Source organism: Ixodes scapularis, unplaced genomic scaffold, assembly GCF_016920785.2.
Source record: "Ixodes scapularis isolate PalLabHiFi unplaced genomic scaffold, ASM1692078v2 PGA_scaffold2__306_contigs__length_199485367, whole genome shotgun sequence".
Taxonomy (NCBI): Eukaryota; Metazoa; Arthropoda; class Arachnida; order Ixodida; family Ixodidae; genus Ixodes; species Ixodes scapularis.
The window spans coordinates 167,754,545-167,775,750 of NW_024609857.1; the positions used below are offsets into that span (position 1 = coordinate 167,754,545).

The 21,206-nt window shown below is 44.5% G+C and overlaps 1 protein-coding gene and 1 long non-coding RNA gene across 3 annotated transcripts in view; both read left to right on the forward strand.

The window, feature by feature from the left end:
• LOC8039573 (extensin) overlaps positions 1 to 21,206 on the forward strand; it is a 75,723-nt gene that overhangs the window by 2,776 nt on the left and 51,741 nt on the right. The window contains exon 1 of one of the 2 annotated variants that reach the window (XM_029972555.4): positions 1,604 to 1,837. The exons of the other annotated variant lie outside the window; for it this stretch is intronic. Coding sequence (XP_029828415.2) covers positions 1,802 to 1,837 — 36 coding nt within the window. The 5' untranslated portion in view covers positions 1,604 to 1,801. Of the gene's footprint in view, positions 1 to 1,603; positions 1,838 to 21,206 lie in introns of those variants that run through there. 2 annotated transcript variants of the gene reach the window in all.
• Positions 17,754 to 18,559, forward strand: LOC115313554. Its single transcript, XR_003917359.2, has 2 exons — positions 17,754 to 18,201; positions 18,398 to 18,559. It is a non-coding gene; the product is annotated as an uncharacterized LOC115313554 (long non-coding RNA).

Consider the following 21,206-nt stretch of genomic DNA (forward strand, 5'->3'; position numbering starts at 1 on the left):
AACTCCTCATATTGCATTGAGAACAATATTTAGGTCATGCATTGTTACCACTTTCTTTCTGCTGTAGTACTGTTGACTTATACGCCATTTGTATGTTTATCTGGTGAAACCCTCGTCATCTTGTCCGGTCTAATTGCTTCTCCCCCCCCCCTTTTTTTTTTGTATTGTTCCCATGCTTGGTCATGCTTTCTTGTGACCTCCTAATGTTGTCCGCTCCCCTCCCCCTCTCTCTTTTTTAAGGATTTGGATAAGACGCGTCACACATGAACTGTGTCGCCATTCCTGACGAAGGCAAGACTCTTGCCGAAACGTTGAAATAAACCTTCCGTGTTTTTGTTTCTCTGACTTGGGATTTTCAACTTTGTGTACTCCACGCCTTCGGCCAACCCTACGCGACCAACCATGCCCTATATATATATATATATATATATATATATATATATATATATATATATATATATATATATATATATATATATATATATATATATATATATAAATTTATTTATTTATTTTATTTATTTATTTTAGTTGAAAATACTGCCAGTCCCTTGGGGATTTTAGCAGGAGCACAAAAAACTAACGACACACTCGTTCACATTTCATCACATCTACAACATACAAATGCAAGTAATTTGTACAATATATAGATATATATTATTTTAGATGATGATTTTTTGTTTATATTGTTTGTACTTTATGCACTGGCGTTTTAGACATTGCGTCGATTGTTGTTTTTGTTTTTTCTTGTTTTTCAAATTGCGATGAGTAATTACCCTTAAAGACTTTCAATCGGACTAATGGTACGTAAAATAAATAAATATTGATATTAAGCCTTCCCAAATGCCTAAAAGTGACATAATTAATTGATGACTGGTGCCACTCGCATCTTTGAACTCACATCAGTTGGTGGTTCTGGGGTTCCGAAAGTTTCCGAAAAGGGCGTGTCGAAAGAATCTTATATTTTTCCCTCGTTACTCCCACGCCAAGACTCACGAGGGCATTGTATTGTCTTCTTCAATGGATAGAAGGATTGACGCATACGACTGAACCGCCGTAATCGGGTTTACATTCGTGCCACCGAACCGATGTTTACTCATTTCAAACGCTGATCTTTCTCGAGTCTGATAGAACCACCTCACGAGTTACCTTTAAGTCCCATGCTAAAACTGGACCGGCAGATTAGCCGTGTCCTCGCCACGAGCACAGCTCGCAGACAATTCCCTCCAGCCACAAACGACGGCGGGATGTCCGCTGGCTGGCGTTCCCAGGTACCCACGCGTCCGCCATGCCCGCCTCACCCAGGCGGATGCGGGAGCAGTTAGCGGACAATCATCGTCTCTTCGGGGGCGAACCTTCTTTTGGCATCCGCGGAGGGCATCTTCCCTTCTTGTGCGCGTCGTCATGGGTCGCCTACAGCTCCAGGTGGGCACGCGTAGGTCGTCAGCACCGCGTCTCCGCTCCAACGAGAGCGGGACGGGAGAGGGGGCGCCGAGGCGCGTTGTCGTCGTCGCCGACCGCGGGGAGACCGCGGACGGACTCGCCACCGACTCGGCTGGAGACAAAAGGGAGAGGCCCGGAGGGACCTGCCCGCCCCGGAAAGGGGGGTTTTCGAACGCGTGGCGGGGAAGCCGGCGGCTCCGGGGGCGGACGTCGAAGGCCGAGCTTTTATATAAGGAGCCTGCCGCCCGCGCGAGGCTCAATCTCACAAGTCGGAGGTTTGCTGGCCGCTTCGCACTCCGAGCCCCTGCTTGCTTCCTCGGCCCGGTCGCCCCGTGTGTGTGTTTCAGGCTACTGGGCCATGCGCGCACGCCCGGACATCGCCATGCGGGAGAAGGTGAGCGGTCCTCGCTCTTGCCTTGCACACCCTTTGCATCCGAGCATCGATCCTACGGGGTTTTATGCGTGTCAAGTTCTGGCCAAGCAATCCACGCGTTAACTTCTTTATTTGAGCCACCAACCAAAATAACTTGATGCCCCCTCTCCATGCACCTTCCAACTCCTCTTGAAGAAAAGAATAGACAACTCGGAACGGCGAAATTTAGATTTTATAGATGTCGTACCTGTCGAACGGACATGTCATTGAGTATTTCGAACTCCCGCTCAGGTACAGCACTTTAAAGTTAGCCGATGCTCCAATTTGTTTTTCTCCGAAATATCCCGATACCTCTTTAACGCCGCGCCGCTCCTTCCGCTGCCCCTATTATTATTTTTGGTTTCCGTGCACTTTACGCTGTGGTCGTGAAAATCCTGCTTCGTAAATATCTTATCGAGAAAAATGGTCGTCGAACATAGAATAGGGGTGATCCGACTATTTACGATTTATTTATCGGTCGATATGGTGTAATTCCCCACGTAATAACTAGATTGATTAGTGTTCGGGTGAATTTCTAGCATTTACGTCTCAGGCAACGAGGAGTTCTGCATTCCTCGTTTTCCGTAAAGCTTTAGGCGACTACACAGATCGCAATATTGAAAGTGTTAACCCTTTCGCACTGAATGCTACCCATCTTTCGAGCTACGAATCTCTCCTCATTCTGTACGAATCTAGAACATACGGATCCGCCGGTGCACGTATGTGTTGAGATACATTTCGCGACTTAAAATTCGTGACTTCTGTCTGGAGTTGCTTTTATTCATAAGTAGAGCGAGTGTTGTGGCGAATGGTGCCTCATTTATTTTGATCCTTCAACCACAGCGTTGAAACTAGCTAGTTAAAGTCCATCGCAATATATTGTTGCAAACTTTTCAGCTGCGATATTTATTTTATACACAGTGTTTCTCTCATAACTCGTGGTTCTCATTTGTGTAGGGCTAGTCGCTGAAAGATTTTGATTCGTGTTTGTTTTATTTCTAAATATTTGAGGCAGCTTAAAAAGTTGTAGCATGTTGAAACGTGTAATACAAACACAAAAATAACGTGCTCATATGCCCTCCAGACTAAAAAGAAATCTATAATTGTGATTGTGTTAAAATTACACTAGATGGTGGCAAAATATGGGAAACTTAGTAGAAGAAAAAAGATACAGGAATAGGGCATATCAATTGTGTATATTGAAAAAGAAAGAGTTAAAATGCTCCACACACCTTTAGCTCCACTTATGCTCAGTCCAGGTGTTTCGTCTTTTTTTCTATTTTCATGTCTACTGCTTGCCAGCTTGTGGTCTTTCGAACACGAAGACACACCAGCTTTTATTATTTTGTGCGTGTTTGAAGAGCAGGAGTGGCAGTTATGTGGTGCGCAGTAGAGGTTTTTGTTATTGAGGTGAACTTGAAGACGTGTTCGCCGACGCCAAAATGGCAGCTCCTCTGTTTCTTTGTCTGCTCACATATATTTGTATATATAATGTTGTTACGTCTTGGACGATACACATATTTATGTATTATTATCTGAATAGCAACATTAGTTTCACAAGACGTTTAATTCTGACTGCCCACAACAAGTGATCCCTAAGTTTCGTTTTTGCGTGCATCGTATACGACGTGAAAAAGTTATTCGTTGTTGACCGTTCTAAAATGTTATGTTTGCTGTATTCTGATCATTTTATTTCATTTTGATATGTTCGTCTTGTACCGCATCACCACAGGAAAATTATCGCAGGGGAGTGATTAAATTACATTATATTTTTTTCTGCAGTGAGATTATGCAAAGGCACAGAAATATTCCGAGACTCCACTTCGAGGAATAGCCAAACATTGTACATTTCAATAAAAGAAAGCATTAATTTTGCTCGTTAACCATAAGAAGACGCCATTCGAAAACATCGAAGGAATACTATTGTATTGCCGATTCCAATCATTACTTCACTTGAAAAAGCTGGTAACTGAAAGCATTTGCTCTACACCCGAATTCTGTCATTTTGCAAGTTGATTCCATCTCTAAAATAAAAGATGGAGGATGAAATACATACTGCAGACTATATTCTCTTAGAAATGTGACCAATTAGGGTTAATCGAGGAATTTTTGTTTTATTTAAAAAAAGCAGTGATTTCTGTGAAAGATGTTTTCGGTGGCACTGCGGTTCTCTAAATGCCCCTACCTTCCAAAGACAACTTTTCTAACTTCGCTTTTTTTATCTTTTAGCTTGATCTTGAAATTTAAATTTTTTAAATTAAAAATTAAAACAAAACTTGCTAATAGAACAGGCATATTCAAAAATTGGTCGGACGTAGTTGCTCTAGAGTTCTTCAGACATTCAGTGGGAAGCTCTTAAAATTTATTTTTACAAATCCTATTTAAAAATTCGTTCCTTCCAAAACACGCTTCGGTGAAAACGTTGCCGTTTGTTTACTTGTATTACTAACACTACTCATTCCACAGGTATAATGGAAAAAATCAAAAGAGTGTAAGGAGTTTCCTTATACACCCCATGTGGAAGTCCTTAACACTCATTATCATTGCTGATTTATTTCACCAGCTCAACAGTTCAGTTAAGGTACCTTTACAGAGTGGTTCAGTCTGAAATTGTTTCATTATTGAGGTAAATAGCATGATACTTTGTAGATGAAGCTTTCCACGTTGAAAACTTGACGCGTTTTGAGTAGAACCTTTCACATCACAATCAGTTCATCGAGAGTGCTGCGGCTAGCTCCCCTTGTAGTCTTCTTCCTTTTTTAACGCCATATGGTCATAGGCGTAAAACCCGGATTGGGACTATGCATCAGTCGGTAGAAAATCAACAAATTTCAAAACTACAGCCCTCCTAAAACAACTCACAGGAGTCCTTAGAAAATCGACGGCCTCTCATTCTTTTAAGTATATTATAATCGCGCTGCTCCGAAATGGTTTAGCAATCTTCAAGTCAGTCGAAAATATTTTCACGCATGGACAAAATGTGCAAAATAAGTCCATCCGGCACCAGACCAAGTGCTTACAAAAATTGTTCAACTCTGCGGTGGCGTGTGATTTTGATGGTTACGAGTTGTACGTGGCCTGATAATGTGGGTTCCCACTTAAATCAACGCCCGATCAGGCCCCGCCTTTATCGCCCCGTGAAGGATCACACAACGCAGCATACGAAGGAGTTTGTTGTCTCATAGTTGCGCGATCTGGAGCTAACGTGTTGTCCTATCCCTTCTCGTGACACGGGGCACAGCTCGAGCGGCGAGCTCGAGGACGGTCTGGCACGTAACGGCGAGAGAAGGCGCTACTCCCAGCTCGTCCAGCTGTGGGACAGCAAAACCCTTCGTACCTCGCGTTGTGTCGTCGAGGCGGAGCTTGGTCGGGCCTTAGCTAACGTGGGCTCCCACATTATTTTCCCGCAACTCTTAACCAACAAAATAACAGTAGACTATTAAAAATTAGCTCGTGTTCAGAGGTCATGTACCATGTGAACGTACGTGAGTGGACTACGGGAAAAAATAGGAGCCAGCGGAGTGGGTATGAAGACGAGAGGCCGTCTATGTGCGCGTATATTCCATTTTCTTGAAAGAAGACATGCTGCCCGGGATACAACTCAAGAGCAAAATATAGTGCCCTCCGACAATGCTGCGCCAGTGTCCATTATTGAAAAAGCGCCACCCATCTAGGCAAGCTGATAGAAAATTTTAGTTACAGCTCGAATAAGCAGTGGTCGTCCATGGAAGTGCAGATTGCACTGTTACACTGATTATGCACCGTCACGATAAGTATCCCTGTTCCGATTGCACTTTGGTATTGAGACTTTGGCTTCGGTCTCGCGATTGGCTGAGTCACTTTACAAGTCGCAAGGATTGGCTCTGGGGAAGCCCTAAAGGAAAGTGCAAAGTGCACAGGCGTTTTTGTTTTGAGAGTGCACGCTCCAAAATGTCTGTCCGTCGATGATATTTCCTACAAAGTGCGCTTCTGACTTTCTTCGGTCTTCTTAATGTCTAGTATAATCCGCTGCGACACGAGACTTGCAGCAGCTCCGCCTTCAGCACGCGGACCTTGCCGTCTGTCGTGGCTTTGATGCACTTGACTTGCCATCGAAGAAAGAACGGTCGCCCCTGAAAGAAAGCTCCTACTGCAGTCAAGCTGACTGAGAGAATAGTTTTAATAAAGAACAGGTTATGGGGCTGGCCACTCGGGAAACGAACGACACAAGTTACGGGATCACACTCCGCGAAACTTGCGGGCGATGTATCGTCCACCAAACGCAGCCAATTTTGCTAGCTTTGCGTAAGAAAATTCTTGTAGGTATATACCAGGGGTGGCCAGAGTGAGATGGCGTTAGAGCCGCAGACACTACTGCAAAAGTCGCGAGTCCAAGTGAGCCACACTTAAACTCGCGAAGAGTCGAATGCAAGTCGCGAGCTGCAGTTTGACCACCCCTGGTATATATACAGTGTGAAGCGGGCGTCATGATACGATAAACTGTGATGGCGCAGGCGAGCTGGTGTAAATTTACCTGATTGAGACGGATACTTCCGTCTTTCTGTTCCTGACCCTTCCGCGTTTGGTTCTTCCAGTTCTCCACCCAATCTCAGGTGGTTCAGGAAAATGGTAAATCATGGCACGGTGGCGGAACGAACCAAGTTAGAAATCTTCTCGACTGTGTACTTTACTGGGCCAATTGTCACGCTAAACTTTTAGAACATGTATTCACTTCGAGTGAAAGGAGAAAAAAAAACCTTATATTTTTATGCTTCGATTACGCCCAAAAAGGCAATATTTCAAATGTATGATGTGCTTCTCAGCGGCAGTCTCCGACACCGACCGATTCAATTGGTCCTCGCCTTTCCGCCCATGAATGACTTGACGACGCCCCGTCTAACCTTGAGGGAAGAATGGAACGGGCATTCGGAAGCGGCGGATGACTCGAGGGTGTCACCCACGCTTGGCCGCACCCACGAACCGCCGACGCTGGAGTTCTATATATAGACACGGTTAAAACGCCATTTGATTTGAAGTTCAATTGTGCGTTGTGTCAAACGCGAGCCCACGATCGATGCCTCTGTGCCGGGTGATTGCGCGATTGGCTACTTTCAGCCAAAGCTCATTAACATAGACTACTTTGATGAGTCTTTTTCTAAACATGCGCAACTGGGTGGATTAAATTAGCTGACAAGGTTCCGTGCATACAATTACCATCAAAACTAACTGAAAACGAGGTAGAAGCCCATAAAAACGCTGAGAACATTATGAGTTCCGCAGTTCAGTTTTGTTTTAATAAAAGTCGCACCACCTACTGAATACAATCTCGTGACACGTCTATAGAATATCTCACAAAATATTTATTTTGTATGGCTATAAAATCTTTGAACTTGATACGTTGAAGCGCCCGTGACTGGTTGCTGTTGGCATCAATAACCAGGAGAACCGTGTGGTTTAACATTCAAAATGCAGCATGGATGACGCGCACTCCTTTCTGCCTGTCTTTTTGTGGCTCTTTGCAATTACGTGATGAAACGAGAGGAATTGTTGGTTTTATGTGGGAGAAGAGGATAGGGAACGATTGATCGGTGACATTTAGTTTTGCGATCGAAACATCCATATATGTCGGACAAGTATTTCTGCTTCTTTCGCAGAGGATACATTGACATCACAGAGTCGAGGCCTGATGGGATGCCATTTAGTGGGCTGACATCGATAGGTTCGTCTTCTTCCTGCGCGGGGTGTCAGGGCAGACAACCGTCAAGCTGCTACAGCGGCGATTACAGTCGTGGTTTTTATAACGGGGAACCCGCCATCCGAAGACCGCTCCGTACTGGCTGCGTCAGGAAACAGTGGCGTGCGCGTCTGGCCACGTTTGATTCGCAAAGCACGCTCCCCGATATGGCCGCCGCTTTATGGCGCTGCAACACTGACAGAATTATTTATTCGCTGTCCAGAGAATTTCTATAGATAATATTGAATTATGGGCTATATATATTCTAAAGAAAATGTATACACTTGTTTAACCACTGTCTAGTATTTTTTGCTGATTATTCTGTAGACGTTCAACACAACTTAGTGTATAAAGATCGGTTAGAAATTGTATTCAAAACATACAGGGATTCTAACAACGTTTCTATGCACTTTAAAAAGAAACAAAAAACAATAGGTCCGCTTTTTGGAGATAACAAATTAAATTGTGAACATTAATTTTAGGTTTGTCACGAACGATACATGAGAACACGCACTCGCCACTTACCGTGTGGACATACGCAGGCATCACAGATACATACTCCACGGAGCACTGATAACACTAGTATTCAGTGGTGCTGACTCACCGACTGCCTTGGAAGGTAATATTTTGAGCAAGGACCCCCCCCAAACAAACACGATCGCAAGTATGTTGTTTTTTTCTCTAAAAGTTGGTAAACTGAATCTCAATCTATTAATCATCGCAAGAAGCAATATTATTTAACGCAGTGAAAAAAAAAATGAAAAAACATCCTCCGCAAGAAGGAATTCCAACTGGGCGTGATGTTGCATCTGCGAACTGCATCTTATTATTCTCTCGAGTCTAGTTTATTGAAATTTTATATAAATAGGGTGGAAGATAGTCTATTGACACTTGTCAATAGAAAGTCGGTAGAACTTCTATTGTCTGTATTTCATATACTTTGCTCGAAACAAAATCGATAGAAAGCTTTCGGAAAGTTGTCGATATGACGCGTCTTGATAGCAAGTTGAAAGAGTCGTTAAAATGTGGATGTCTATCGACTGTCCGAAATATCTTTTGTAAGGGCAGTACAGAGCAGTAGCCGATCGCGCGTCCTCATTCCCGGCGTTCGCCGCAGCTCGTTTTGTCGACAAACATCCAGCAGGCCGCACTGCAAAGAACGCAAAACTCGCGGCCGGAACGTTGGCTGCCGCTCATGGAAGAGAATGTAGCCTGCTCGAGCGGACCTTCGTCACATGCCCGATCACTCCACCTTTTCGCCGTCTCCTTTCCTCGCTGCGTGAAGCAACGTTTGCTGTTCTCCACTCCCGCGTGAAGAGACGCGTAATGTAAACCATATCACTACATTTAAAAAGGTTTTGAAGCGCTTTTTTTTTTTTTGGGGGGGGGGGGGGGGGGGGGGGGGCATATTTTTGTGCGTGCGGGCGCGCGGTCGCAGCTCGAGGCGCGAACTTGAAGCGCTTATGGATCGCTCCAAGTCCACCGATGGAACTGTATGCACCGAGAAAGTAAGGGAAAAGAGGAAAGGAGTGGGCGCGGTGGCGTCACAACGCCGAGCTCCGATTCGAACGATTAGTGGGTAGGCCTGAAGCTAGCTGCCTTTGCCTCCACTGCACTCGTCGGATGTGTTCGAATGCGAAAGTCAAACGCCGGACGCCGGAGTTCCGCCTTGTAACGCGGTTCTCGGCGCATATTTGAGAGCCAGCTCGCCGTATAACATATCCCCGGATGACTCTGGGCACGAGCGATTCAACGAGAACGCTGGCCCACGAGTTCATTGTTGTATTAAAAATCTCAATAAATATTGGCCCGCGCACCGAGGTCCAGCTAGAACGACTCCATGTCTTGCCGTCATCTTGCGTTAAAGCGGCGCTAGGCTACTCCAGGTGCATTCTCTTTTCACTTATACTTTAAACGAAAATGATAAAAAAACGGGAATATAAGAAATAGAAAGAAGACTCAGTGACAAATAAGAATACAATTTGTCGGGAATAAAAATAGCAGATCAATTCGAGACCAAAAACGACCGTTTAATGAGAAGAATTTGTTTCTGTCATGCTAAAAAGGCAGACATGAAGAGCGTATTCCGTCGGCGGCAGAAGGGCCACTGTCCCAAAAGAGCGCATTACCGCTTATTTTATACGTGAGGGAAAAATGGACAAATTTATTTTATTTTGAGGTTAAATTATATTACTCATTATTTGCCCCATCCGGAAAAATGTAATTAAATTATATTAGAAATGGCCACGGTGAAAAATGCTTCATTCGAAATAAAAATTAGTTTTCAATTACTTTTATCTTCCCATAGAGAAACGAAGCAATTATTACGGGCTCTTTTACTTATGTCGTAATACGAATTCAATAATACAGTTTATTTTACTTGCATTATGAATATGCTGTCTACATAAACTACACCTGGCCAGAAGCATTTTGATTTTGATCATTAAGTACTAGAAGCGAGTTTAAGAGACGGGATGTTTCCAAGTCAATACTTGAAGTGACTTCACAGATGATTCCCTTCTTCACTATGTCTGGCAGTTTCGGGTTAATGTAACACATGAACATGGCGTTTAATGGCTTTTCAAATATGTTTTTAAAAGCCGTAAAAGTTACACTTACGCGCTTTCTGCAGCTGCGTTACACTGCCAAGGGGGGCATTATATGGAGGGATAATCGTCGCCATAAGTAGGATAAATAACTAAGATTTCTTTATGAAATCTTTGATTAGTGAAGATAAATAAATTGTAACATTTACAAACTTGCTTAGCGTCATCGAAAACCACTAAATCGGTGAAGTTTAGAACGACATCGAGCGCGTGAGAAACGTGGAGTTACGCTGTATTTACCACTCGCCTAACAGGCGCAGGATTGGAAGGTCGAAAACTCGTCCGCGCGGGTGCTTCGACTCTTATCATTCGCATCTTCATAACACCAGCCTTGCACCTGTTGCACTTCACGTAAGCGCACTACGGCGCTCCCCACGGGCCCGGACTATTTCTAAAATTGACTTATTTAGTGTTTTCCTTAATGCTCAAGACTTTCCTAATTAGATTAGAAGGAGGTCAGCCGACCTCCTTGTAATGACATGTACCAACTAGCTCAACTTAAGATTCTTATTCCAATTAGAAACATATGTTTATTTAAAAAATATAATACAAAAAAGCGCAGCCAATTATTTTGCTTGTGATGATTAGCCCTGGATACTATGTTTCCCTGGCCATATAACTCACATGTACGAACCGCCTTAGGGTAACTTCCTCGTCTTTAAAACGAATATGTAAATTTGTGACTGCCTGGAGCTGAGGTGGTTCTTTCTACACGCCTCTGAAGGTTTCCAGCTGAACGTAGAGGGAGAAACGAACGAGGGAAAAAAAGGGGGCACACATTGCTGGACTATGAAACATTTACTGAAAAGGTACTTTTTCATGAATACTCATCAATTAAAACGTTGAGTTGGCACGAGTAATCTCTTCTTCGGTGTGATCCCTGACAGATAGCGTTCACTTGCTCCCGACTTGGTAGCTCCCATGGGGCATTCCCTGCAGATACGGCTTTTCTTTGGGAAATAGCGTAATGGAGGCTGCATTTAAACAGTCGTGCCCGTCCGCCTCAATTGCCAGGGGAGCCAGGATCTCCCTTGCAAGCTGCTTTTTCTGCCTTGCAAAGATGGTGGCGTTTCCGAAATTAGGAGCACATTGGCATATTCTTTAGGAATCTCTTAGCTTGCTAAAAGCAGTCATACCAATAGTCTTAGTAGCATTAAGCGTCAACATGTTAAGACAACACCAACCACGTGCTGATTTGACAACATTCACAAGTTTCACACAGCCCTCTTCAGATAAACTCTGCCTAAAAAGCTTGATATCATCGGGGTATTGCAGGATTCTTGAGTGCATAACACATTAGCTGAGATGATTTAAGAACACATTAATAAGAATGGTCCAGGTATAGACCTTTGAGGAACAGCAGAGAGGGTAACAAAAGGCCGAAGGAAATGTCCAAGGACAAGTACAAAGTTATGCCTTTTTTCAAATGTATTCGCAAAATTATCTCTATTGTGCAAAAAAATATCGTGAATCAAGGTGCAAAGTGGAGTACTCATGCCGTACGATTTCAGGGTTTGTAAAAGTGGCGAATGGTCAATCAAGTCAGATGCTTTTGACAGATCACAACATACAGTGTCAACCTATCCGCGCTGCCACACTGTAGGCGAAACAACACCCACTAAATTGGTTTTTGCTGACCTTCCGCGCATAAAAAACAAGTTGTGAGTTGAAGATCCTATGTTTAAAAAAGTTTGAAATATGTTATAGCAGTACTATTTCGTAGACCTTTGAAAACGGACAAAACAGCCAGATGGGTCCATAATTTTTTAGATACTTTCTTTAGATCCTTTCTTCCTTTCTTATAGTTATAGAATTTTGCAATTCACATGAAGACCTTGAATGTTGGTCTGAGCGTATCTGAGCGACATGGAGACGAGAGAGGGAGAGAAAAGGGGGGGGGGGGGCGGGGGAAAGGCCAAGCGCTTGCCTTGTCGTAAAGAACTCGGACTGATGTGATAGCAACGGGTTGAGACTCGAGAGAGGAATGGTTTTCTTCACAGATGGCGCGACTAAAACTGAATATAGTACAATTTTGTCTACGATATGAGGCTTTTGACTCACTTATTCATGTTGAAACGTCAACATTTATGAAATATAGACTGACACTAAGCGCATATTGGCACATTTTCCTAACTTATTACAATGCAACCAGGTTGGCATCATGCCTTAGTTACCATAGCCGCCACGCGCGGCTGCCAATCGGGAAATATTCCCGTTTTTGCTTTGCTATTACGCAAGGGAATCGCGGTAGTTTAAAAGAAAGAGGCGACAAACTGCGCCATGATGCTCATTAAACACTAAAAGAAGATATAAAAAAGAATGAGACAAAACTGCACAAAAACTCGAGTTCACGTGTCCTATTATTTATTGTACATCGTCGTCACCAACATTACGACTTGTAGTCATCTGTTTTATGCCCGTGCAACTATGTTAAAAGTCCTTTCAGTTCTCATGTATAGCGTGCTTAATGTCTGTCCATTGTGCATATTTTAAAGTTTTTATGCACTGTTATTCATACCTGGTGAGTTTTCTGGTTGGCAAATATTTTAATGTCTTAATTAGCAACATATTGAATTAAAAATATAGTATATGTATAATTGTACAGTATACACGAACTCAGTTGTCTCACGTCACGGCGCGTTGGTGGCGCGTTGGGCGCACTTCCGGTCTGGGGCTGTGGGTGGAAGTTACTTACTCGGAACACGCATTCCTGTGCTGCTTTAGAAGAACTCAGACAAAAACCTTCCTTCGCTTCAAAATGAAGCGGCTGGGGCTGTACCAAAACAGTCGGGAATGGTTTGATGGTTCGTAGGCGTGTGTTTTCTGCCTGGTCGGTTCTTCCGAGAACGTGAATAGGGGCTGTGAAAAAGGAAAACCAGACGCCATCGGACCACGATTGCTTGTAGGGAAAGCACTTTGGGTTGAATTCACAGATACGTGTAGTCGTCAGATTTATTTGTTTTGTTTCAATATTAAAGCGGGAAAACCGTCAAGTTGTACGGACCACCTGCGGACTACGTTCAAGGCGTCTCCAAGTTCAAATGAACGCCTGATCGTTCAAACTGCCGCCTGTTCTTTCAAACGTTTCTGCTGGTTGTTGTCCGCCTGTTCAAAAGAAAACAGCGGCCCGTAGACAAAGAGTTGACCCGGTAATTATTGCCATAAGAAGTAAGTGCAGGCCTCAAAAGACTTTTCAATTTACAGGTTTGTTGACGTAGGCTCGGTGTTAACAGTCGAGACAACGAGATGTTGATAATTGTTACGAGTGGCCATCACAGACTTGTTATGCCTGATTCACTTGGCCAAATTCTTCTTGTCATTTTCAGTATTGACGTGAACCATCTCAGCTATATTTTACGCTTTTGCAGCCCGATCGGCGTCATGACTGAAAATAGCGAGCCGAATTTCATCACGCGATTCATGCTTTAGCATCCATACGGCGGCGTCCACTTGGAATGAATCGCCGCATGTCACATTATATTCACGCGATGTTTTGCGGTGTAACGAGCATAGTTCATTTTGCTGAGGCCACTAAGGTGGTCAGATATTGCTATAGGAAGACGTGGAACTAACAATTCCAACACGAAAAAGAGCACCGGGACTTTCCGACGCCGACAACATCACCTTCGAATGGTTTGTTTATGGGCGACGGCGAGCTCCTTGCTAACACTCCAATGCGCATGCGTGGCGCCGGTGGCGCCCGCTGGGGCCCTCCGGTTTGTTTGTAAACATGAGTTGGTCTATAAGCAGGACTCGGCCTTAAAATTTTAAAGTGTTTTCTGTATCTCAAGCTTTTTTTTAAAATTTAGATACTCATTTCGGTTTATTTTTTGAGTATTGCCTTGTTTATATTGTCTTGTTTTATTTTGTTGCCCTTAAAAGGACCCTGCAATAAAAAAAAAAAAAAGCTTTTTGCAGAGCATAAAAGAGAGAGTTTTTTTCGTAATTTTTCCATGAGAAGAAAAAGAAATCGCGCAATATTTACACTGTTGGACGCAATTTAGGTGGAGGCCACGGTGCGCTCAAAGCATCGCCCACAAGTCAGTTGCTTCGCCCATTACTACTGCACTGGCTTGGTTGCTCGACCTTTCGCGTCATCCGGTGTTTTTACTCCGGAAGTCTAAAGGCCCGTTCACACTCTTGCAACCAAGTACGACAGAGAGAGACCGAGACTTGTTAAAACCTCTTAAAATTACTTAGGACGACAGAACACACTGGCACGCTGGCGCCACTATGTGGTGACCCTGGAACTGCATTTCACAAGAGCGAAGGTTTTGCGATATTTTTGAGGTCAAATGTGCGTAATACCTATAAGAAAGGCTCGTTTATAACGTTGACAAAAGTTCTTCAAGCCAAGAAAGAAAGCATAATGCGCGAGACAAATAGAAAATATGCCGGACCGCCAAGTTTTCACTGCTACCCGATAAATGGCGCCAGTGTGTCCTCTCGTTGTAAGAGGTTTCAAGGAACCCAGTTTTAAAAGACGCAAGAGTGTGAACCGGCCTTTACACCACCTGCTAGTCGTGCGAGCCGAGGAGCGGCAGCCTCCGGCATCGTCTGCAACTTCACCCCCGTCTATTGTCGTCGGCAATGCCGTGAGACGTGAACTCGAAAGCTACGTGTCGGCGTCCGTTCTCACCTTCGGCAGTATGCTATGCGGAGCGCTAGTTCGTCTGCTTCATTTGCAAGAATTGTGGGGACGTCAGAACGCCGATCTCTGATTGGCTTCGATTGGAGGACAGTGGGTAGACCTCAAAGCAGGCTACCTTGAGATCTACCCACTATTCTTCAATCAGAACCAATCAAAGCTCGGCGTCGTTATGACGTCACCACACCCCTGCAAAAGAAGCAGCCGCATTGGCGCTCAGCATACATCCGCCGTCTAAAAACTTCTGCAACGCTCAGAAAACGCGACCATGAAAGCGACGTTCTAGCGTTCCATCAGGCATGAGTCACAGTTTAATACAAGCGTCTGTCAGCACCTGTCTGTGTGTCGTAAAAAGCGATCGAGAGGGCTAAAATAGCAACAAAATAAAAATTCCGTCATTTCAGCTGCTATGTTTTTGTTACTTCTTCAGCATGGCATCCACAAGCAAGGTGAAAGAGCGTCATGTTGCACAATAAGTACGTGACCTAAAATTATTCGCTAAAGATGCAGGTGCACTGAAAAACTGGAGAGATACTTAAATTTCGAAGCAAAATGACCGGACCATACCTGGACTAACTTGATGCCAGCCGAACGCCCGATTGCCTCCAGCCAATTGGCTGGAAAATTCTTCCCTGTGTAGGTATCTTCTCGTTATTGAAACCATTGCCGCAAACACGACGGTTCCACAATCCACAAAGTAGCAGGGCCGCTTTTCCGGGAACTAACATTTTTATTCAGCATCCACATGCACCGAGAAAGAAATCAAACCATTGCAGATCGATCCAAATAATTCACGTGGGACGCTATAGGCTTAGGCCAGTTCCACTACGAAAACAAGCATCCGTACAGCGCTTCTGAAGAATCGTACTTGCGACAGTTGTTTTCTGCATACTATGTCAGTCGGTGAGATCTTCCTCTAAACACATCTGTAAACTCAAAACAACCCGCACTCGTAAATATTGACGAGCTCAACAAGCAACGCTCGTCCCGCCCTCCGCAGACGCCATCAGCCATGTTCGTTATCGTGTGAAACCGAAGCGGTTTCCCACGATCAGCTGAGCAGTTACAACGTTGAAAAAAGAGAAAGACGTTGACAATCCCCTGTAACACCGAATTAGAGCCCAGCTCTTGAGGAGAAAAAGGGGAAGGTACGGAGAGGAGGCTCTGCCTTTCCTCCTCATTTATACTCTTCCCTCCTCCTCTCCTGTTCGCATCCCTTTTAGGGGAAAACTTCCCCGCTATATTTAGCGGTGAACTTTTTCTGCTAAATTTAGTAGGGAAATTTATCTATATAGCAACGCGCGGTGACGTCACGAGTGACGTCACTGGTGCTCCTCGTGAGGTCACACGTGACGTCGCCTGTAACGTCATCATGGGAAATGCCCCATAATGCACCGCACAGTTGCGCCGACGGCGACGGCGACGCCGCTCAAGATGGAAACGGGCGCCTTAAGAGCTGTGCTCTAAAACCGAGAGTGGAGAGGGCGCAGAACGAATCAAAGAGCAAATCACGAAAAAAAATGCACAATTAATCACAGGACGCAGTATACCCAGTTTCAAACGGGCGCTGTGTACCAGATACCACTTTCCTGTGGCAAGTGCTACATAGCGCATAGGCTATGTTGCACGTTTTGGCCTCCCAGGAGACTAGGGAGAAGGAAGTGACGTAGGTGTGAATGAACGTGTCTTAGCAACTTCTGCAGATACCGTCATCAGCGACTCCACCAATCAACATCAAAATAGCGTTGTTGACGTCACTTCCCTCTCCCTAGTCTTCTGGGAGTCCAAAACGTGCAACGTAGCCCCCCTGGGCGGTCTGTTAGCAACAATAGCACTAGGGAGCACGCGACTTTTGTTAAAGGTACATCGGCCGGACATCTCTCTGCACACTGCCGGTCCTGCAATTCCACTCCTAATTTTAACAACATACCAATTATAGGGCGACAGAGGAACATATATGCACGCGAATTAATTGATGCCTTGGCCATTGAACAAAGTGATCAAATGTGCGTGAGCCCCCCGTCGACCACGATCTACACGAAGGAGAGACGATACTTGAGGTGTGGCAGGAGCCGCCAAATATTAACATTGTAACGGGTGCGGATATGGGAGTTGGTTTTTTCTATCACTAGCTGTAGTAAAAAAAAAGAAAAGAAAAAAAGGTCTATATAAGAGGAAGATGAAGTATTAAAGAAATCAAGTTGATAATCAGAGGTGTGTATGTCTTTTCCTCTCCCTTTTTTCTACGTTGTAACCGTTCAACTTGCCCTCTTCAATATGTACCAACTAGCTGAAGTCAAACCTGTAGTTCACCCGCAGAACCAGTCGTAATCGATGAGCTCCACGGGTAAAAGAAAAAAAAGTTTCCACCGACTTTCACTAAGCCTGACGCGAGCTCAGTGTTTATAATCCAAACTTAAGCTGGCAACTGGAGAGTTGGAATCCCAATCTTTGCCAACCAGAAAGATAATGCGAGAAAATACCTAGGTTTCCGTCGGCATGTCGCCAAAATCTGCGCTACGGTTCTGCGAAAGGAGTCAAAAACCAAAAAAAAAAAAAAAAGGTGCCGAAGGTTGAATATGACAATAAATAATGTCATAGCCTCCTCTATACTGACAAAGCCTGGCAGATCACCACGAGAAGCGGCCGCCGAAAGTGAAAAAGTAGAGCGGCAGAGAACGAATGAGAGGAGGTGCATGTAACAGTCGCCCCGCTGCGGCGAGATGACGAAACGCACTTCTCCCGAGCGATGGAATGTGTCCGCTCGTGCTCCTCGCGTTCCTCGCGCTACCACTTCTTTTCTCGTCGGGTTTGAAAACCATGTTTTGGATACTCGCCATTGCAAAAGCTGTGCGCTGATTACAGGACCCCCGAGAACTCTGTGCTACCAGATCCTCGTGCTCCAAATCTGCGACCGGGCACTCTGTGGCTCCGTCGTCGAACTGCCAGGCTTTCTGAGTATAGAGGAGGCTATGATAATGTGAAAGGGTTCCGGACAACGAGGCGAGTGAGGCTTGATGTTCGCGTGCGCTGGTGAGGTGGGAGCTACCACCGACGCCTGTCTCTGCGAAGCCACTTGTCACTGTGGGTGCGGACTTCCAGCCGTCTGTCGCGCCGCCGCCATGATTCATCGGCGTCGGCCTTGCCACAACGTCACTCTCTCCGACTAAGCCGGCCTCGAGGCGAGCGCTCCCAAACTGGGCCACGACCGCCGACGCCAATGGATTGCGTGCTCTCGCGAAGCACGCCTGCGGAGAAAAACAGTCGAGTCGTTCGCCCACGCCGCGATCGACCGGATGAAGACGGGCTGAACCCTCTTGGGATCATCCGGAATGTGGACGGTTCGCTCGATCGACAGTGAACTGGAAACTTGGAAAACGTAAGCTGTAACATATGGGCGTCGCGGATAACGAGGGCTGAACGTGATCTAAGACGGGCTATGAATTAGATAGCGCAACACGACAAGTAAAAGTAGAAAAGGAAGACAGGACAGAGCGCTACTACCAACTGTCGTTTAACGCTACAGGAAGAGAACGATCAAATGACTATGTTCTACAACATGTTCTTACCAACAGGACGTACCAGATGCCTAAGACGGGTGTCACCCTCAGCGAGGACTCCAGTCCAACCCGAACGCAGCACTCCTGTTCAATCCCTGTCTGCTGAAGACCGCCATCTAGGGCCCAGTATTCACATTTCCACGCTCCTTGATTAGCAGACTCTGGCTAAACATTTTATTCAAACGCAGACGCGACGAAGAGAAACAGCCAATGGTACAATGCTGCTTTTTCAAACAGCATTGAAATTATCGGCTTCTGCGCGTCATTAGGACTGCCGAAGGCGCCGTGAGCATGTGCAACAAGCTTTTTCTGATGATGACCAGGCTCCGCGCATGCGTCCAGATTCCAGTGACTTGACACTTTTTGCCTGGGTCAATAGCGCTGCAAAGGTAACGACAATATGCATAGAAACATGCTTGATACGACATGCACAGGAGTAATCTGCTTCAGATGAGAAAATATTTTCACTTCCACCGGAAACAAGGTTCCGACTACGTCAGTCAATCATGTTTATGAGTAAAGCGAGTCCTACGCTTATAGGTAAAGGACATTGTTCCACCGATAATGACATTTGAGTTCTTGCGCCGTTGTTTGTCAATGCCAGCCTGTTTTTCGGATAAGACCGGCGTGGCACTCACTTCCTTTCATATCGCTACTGCTCGGCAATTTCTTTTCCATATAATGTCTTCCGTACTTCAAAACCCAGATGATTCGCGTGAACGAACCTCATTTGTTTGTCTAAGAATATAATCTACAGGATGACGCCATAAGGACCAGCACATTTGGCACGCCTTGGAGAATTAGAAATCCAAACGTTCATACCTAAATCCGGGCGCGCGAACGTCGTTTTTTAAGACGTTTTATGTCTAATGATTTCAGATGTGCTCAACTTAGAAATGGCGAAATATTACAAATAAATCGAAAACGGCGGCCGCGTACTTTCTGTATCCTCTAGCAGCCTGTCTGTCGTCTGCACACTGGTTTCCTAACTCGTTCCCGGGTTGCTTGCTGAACGCCAAAACGCCGAGAACACCTTGTAGAGGTTTGCGTCGAGCAGGATAATCGAGGTCCCTAATATGTTTAACGAATTATATTAACGATGACCATTTAAGAGCAAGCTTGCAAACCAGTGTAATACGACGAACATCTCATATTGGACCTAAAAAATGCATTGCAGCCGTGTCTGCCATTTCTTTGTTATTTCACTACATCTGAGTTGAGCTCTAAGAAAAGTAGATATCTTTTTTTCTCGAAACGACGTTCGCGAGCCCAGTTTCAGGTATGTACATAGAAAAATTGAATTTTTCGAGGCCTGCCAAATGTATTATCCTTACGGTCTCGACCTGTACATCATAGTTGTTTTTTTAACCACCTTTCCTGGAGGCCACTTCATAATTTGACCACGTACAGTACGTACAAACACACAGTCTTCCCCCGTACACAAACACGCACGCACACAAAAATACTCCGGCTGAACTACAGCATTTGTTCTTGCCACACACTTCACTCTCCGACTTGGCCATTGTCGCTGTCTCCATGTTTGACTGCAATAAAATACGCAATTTTCTTCTTAAAAAAAATGAGCAGCTACCTTTTACTTTTGAATTCCTATTTTGCACTAAACGCATTATACGGAATTGGTGTGTCATGTGACATCCATTATCCCGGAAAATTTAGCAGGGAAACTGAATGGTTCTATAGGTCACTTCACATCAGACCTTGTGACGTGGAGTTTCCTCGCTAAGTTTAGCGGGGAAGCTCGACGGGCTCAACTTGTGCTCCCAAATGGGCAAGAAGCTCGTCACCTGAACTTTTTTTCGAATGCACCTTTGCGTTTCCAAACGAGTTCTTCCGAACGTGCTCGATTGAGAAGGTGTTTTCTCATTGAAGTGTAGGCATCGTTCGACATAAATATAGCAAAGTTTCAACCTTGCGTAAAGAGTGGAAGTAAGTACCCAGGTATTAATTTCCAGCCCGATTAAAAATGGCACGTCCACATGAACATCACTCTTGCATCTGCTAACCGTTCACTTGAACTCATCAGGCGCAAAGTAAAACAAGGCCCCTGCTTATTTACGAAAACTTGTCTACAATACATTAGTCCATCCCAAACGAAACTAAAAAAATGCTTCTGCCATATCTGATCCAGACCTGGATTACATCATGGATAATATTGACTCCCTGAAAAACGGTGCTGTTCATTTCCTTTTTTCAGATTTTTCATCCCAGTGTAAGAAAAAAAAAGAAGATCGTTCCCAGTTGCAATGCATATCGGTGGAAGCGTGCTCGTCTAATACAGTTTAACAAGGTTCATCATAAACTGCTGCACGGTGATTTTCGCAGCCTCGTTTCCACATCCGGATCACTTATCACAACGTATCACACGCAACTCATCACTTTATTCACAATCATTATAATCGATGTAAAATTCATTCTACATTGATTGGAATAATCTGCTAGCACTCAACCACCGAAAATAATGTAACAAAATTTTGTGAACAAATGTGCAATTTGTCTCGTGTCTGTTTTGATGTATTTTACTTATCTCTATCTTCTTCATTGTTTTAGCCTGTTTTTGTATATTATGCATTGTTGTCTTGTTTACATTTTTGTTACTCATGAAAACTAGGTTGTAGATACATTGGTGTGGTAAATTTATTCATTTTATATGTCTATATTCAAGTCACATCACATCAACCTCTATATATCTAACAGGAACCAGCTCAAAGAAGACTCTAAGCACCTTCTCTGGTACAAAACTTAGTCATCTTCAATGGCATCTGCTTTTAAGTAAGTCTGGGCAACAATGGAACCTCTGATTTCA